The 3,399-nt window shown below is 44.6% G+C and overlaps 1 protein-coding gene across 2 annotated transcripts in view; it reads left to right on the top strand.

Moving 5' to 3' along the window:
• The first annotated feature begins 2,536 nt into the window (after positions 1 to 2,536).
• ZNF594 (zinc finger protein 594) overlaps positions 2,537 to 3,399 on the top strand; it is a 45,954-nt gene continuing 45,091 nt past the window's right edge. For both annotated transcript variants that reach the window (XM_011359742.2, XM_023530418.1), the window contains exon 1: positions 2,537 to 2,701. In XM_011359742.2, coding sequence (XP_011358044.2) covers positions 2,648 to 2,701 — 54 coding nt within the window. In that variant the 5' untranslated portion in view covers positions 2,537 to 2,647. The remainder of the gene's footprint in view (positions 2,702 to 3,399) is intronic.

Raw genomic sequence — 3,399 nt, 5'->3', positions numbered from 1 at the left:
CTCTAAACATTACTGGGGTCCTCATTTTTCAAATATTTATTATCTAAATCTTCAAAGTTATGAGTCTGGATAGGGAAAATTCATCAAAAGATGAAAACATTCACCCATCAACTTCTAATTAGTCCCCTTGCAAAAACCTCCCCACTTAATATTCACATGTATCCCCACCTATCTAGTTAACATCTTGTCCTTCGGGGGATGCAAACATTGCATAATAAAATAAAAATACTGTACAATGAAAATTTATTACAAAGTAAAATTGCAACTCTTCCAACAAAAGTAGAAGGAGTTCCACAAAGTACATAAAAGTGATGGGGGAAATTGCTTGAAGCCATTGACAAATGAGAATGTGGCAGAGAAAATTGATACAAAGACACGATAGTGATAGATGCTTCCTATTCTGGTTATCCATTGCTGCAAAACCTATTTACTGGCTTAAAACAACAACAATTATTTCATTATCTCTCACAGTTTCTACATCAGGAATTCTCAGGGGGCTGGGCTCAGCAGTTCTGACTGGAATCTCTAATGCAGTTGCAATGTGATGATGGTTCTTTCCCCTCACACCCAAGTACCCAGCCCCATTAAACCCCTAATAGGTCTCTGTTGCCCCTGGGATAAAGCCAAAAAGCTTTCTAGATGTTCGGTGGTGTGGCTTAATCTTTCCAAGTTCATCTCATGCCATACTGCACGCTTCTTGTTGTCCACCTACACACGTCTTTGGTTCTCAGATGCACTGACAGCCACCACAGGACTTTGCACATGCAGTTCCTGCTGCCTGTTATTCTCTCCCCCTACAGCCTCTCATAGTAGATATTTGCTACTTTTCCTGTCCAAAGAGCTGTTTCATTCTTCTGGTAAAAATAAAAACAAACCAAAAAACTGTCTTTTATTTCCATCACCTGTTGGGTATAGTAGTAATATGGCACCTTTCCCACACCCCAAGAGTAAGTCAGGCTGGCTAATCAAAGTACCTTATCCACGGGATAGTGATTGTGATCCATGCAGAACCGAGCAGAGTCCTTTTTCTGTAACTGCTATAAGTGCTCTCCTTCTGTAATCCTGGGCACTGAACATCTCTATGTGGGAAAAAAAAATCTATGAAGTCAACACGGAGAAAAGCAAGACTAAGAGATGGAGAGAGAGAAAGGAGTTATGATGACAGTGTTTAAATCCCTAAATTCTGGCCTTCCCCAAAGCCAGTCTATCCCCTTAACTTTCCTGTTACATGAGCCAAGTTATGTTCAAGTTAGAGTTGGGTTTCCACTAGTTTTTCATCTGTCTAACTCTTCGGGGAAAGCCAGATTCCAAAAAGCCTTCATAGACCTTCCTGTGTAGGTCAAATCTTCTTTTATAACCTCTTAAGCCACTCACTATGTACCCTCCAGCATGGCAATCACCACAGTTACCATTTCATATTTATTCATGGAACTGTTTAAATATCTCGTCCACAAGTTCCATGAGCAGGACTTGGGTTTAGCTCAACATTCGTTTTATCACTAGTGCTTGGCAGAGAGTGGGTGCTCCATACATATTTGCAGAATAAATGAATTACATAATGAATCCATGCTGCTGACAGGAGCAACATTATTAAGCCCGAAAGAGATTAAAAATGAGTTCTTTAAAAAAAAAAAAAAAAAGACAAAAAGACAAATAAACCACTCTTAACATGACTTTATATTTCCCAACAAAATTGTAGCTACTGTCTTCCCCTGGGCCCTCTATTTTCATTCTTTTGGCTTGCGCAGATTTTGGATCTTAGAATGAAAAACAACAACGAAAAAAGTCTTTGTTATTTTAAAAGTAACAAATACAAAAAAAATTCAGTTACAATTTTTCTGGAAAAAAGAATAAATGGAGAAAAGACTAGCCCTACCAGATTTTAAAACACATTTAAGATATCATAATAATTATAACAATTTATGACCAAAGAAACAAGTATGTGAACAGAAATATTCCCAAAATACATAACCAAATACATACGTAAACTTGGTTAATGATAAAGACAGCATTTAAAATCAGTGAGGAAAAGAAAGATGATTCATTAAATGAGACTCAGACAGGTTAAGTAACTTGCCCAAAGTCAAACAGCCTATAAGTGCTAAGTCACCTATTCTGTCCTTCCGACTTCAGAACTTGCCTCTTTTAAACATTACCCTATCCTTGTTTATCTCTGTATGAGACCACAAAGGCATGCAGGGATGGGGAGAAGAAATTATTAAAAGGGCAGAACAAAAATGTAAAATTACTTCACAGAGTCGTCCACACAGACCGACGGGGCCCGAAGCCCCGCCACAAGCGAGTCTAGGACCCCCGGAGGCCTCTGCATTTCTGTGGTAACCTCACCCACCTAGCGCCGGCATCAGCAGGTGGTCCAACCTGCCCGGCGTGGAACCGTTTACGAGCCGACCCATGCGAGACCCAGCAGACAACTGGGCGGGACGAGTCTGCGCAGAGGAGACACCTAAGCCTGTGGGAGGCGACCTGGGGGCGCGCACGCGTATTGGTGGGCACAGGCGGGTCAGCAGAGGGGTGGGGGGGTAGAGGGACCGCCTCCTTGGGGAGCACGCCGGAAGTGGACGCCCGGTCCCGGGTGCTTTGTCCAAAATATTGGCTCCGCGCCAGAGTGAGGAGCAGGGGTTGTGCGATGGCGGCAGTGGAGGGGACCCCAGTCGAACGGGAGGCCGGGGGTGGCCTAGAGGTGAGACCCCGCTGCATTCTCAGAGCTGCAGGCCCCGGCGCCTGGGTCCCTCCGGGAAGCGGGGTGGAGGACAGATCTTCGGAAGCTGGCGGCAGACCCCTCTTTTCTCCGAGTAGGGAGACCCTGGGGCCTTGGGGACGCAGGCACGTGGTGCTGACCCTTCTATGCCCTTGGCCCTCTTATGGGTCTCGGTGTGCCCTGTCCACGGCCCTCCCCCTGCCGCGTCCCCTTACTCTACCCAGTTCCCACCTGTGGTACTGCAAACTGCATCTCCTCCCAGACTCAGAATCAACCCTCAGGCGTAAATTGGCCCAGTTGCTTGCTCAACGCCGCGGCAGGAGCGTTTGTATGTTAATGCACAAGGTCTGGTTTCTGCGCTCCAGAGTAACAGCCTCGTTGGGGAGACTAGACTGAACTACAGGAATGAACTGTAGTTCACATACGTTCTAATACTTGATCTAAAATATTCGTACTGTTGGAGCTCAGAGGAAGGAGAGATTTAGGCTGGTCTCTTTGTAAAGGTCTGCATATCCTTTCAGGAGTAGCTTCAAAAGTCTTTTTCCTTGGGAGGCCTTCCAGGATTGCCATCTCTCTACCTCCATCTTTAAGCTTTTCATCTTTGTTAGTTTATTTAGCTAGTGCTCATTTAGTGTCTAATTCATAAGCACTTATTACCTCGTTGCAGGTGTGTGTGTGTG

This window comes from Pteropus vampyrus, unplaced genomic scaffold, assembly GCF_000151845.1.
Source record: "Pteropus vampyrus isolate Shadow unplaced genomic scaffold, Pvam_2.0 Scaffold50, whole genome shotgun sequence".
Lineage (NCBI taxonomy): Eukaryota > Metazoa > Chordata > Mammalia > Chiroptera > Pteropodidae > Pteropus > Pteropus vampyrus.
Note: the sequence above shows the minus strand (reverse complement) of the source record. Positions and strands in the feature narration are given on the sequence as shown.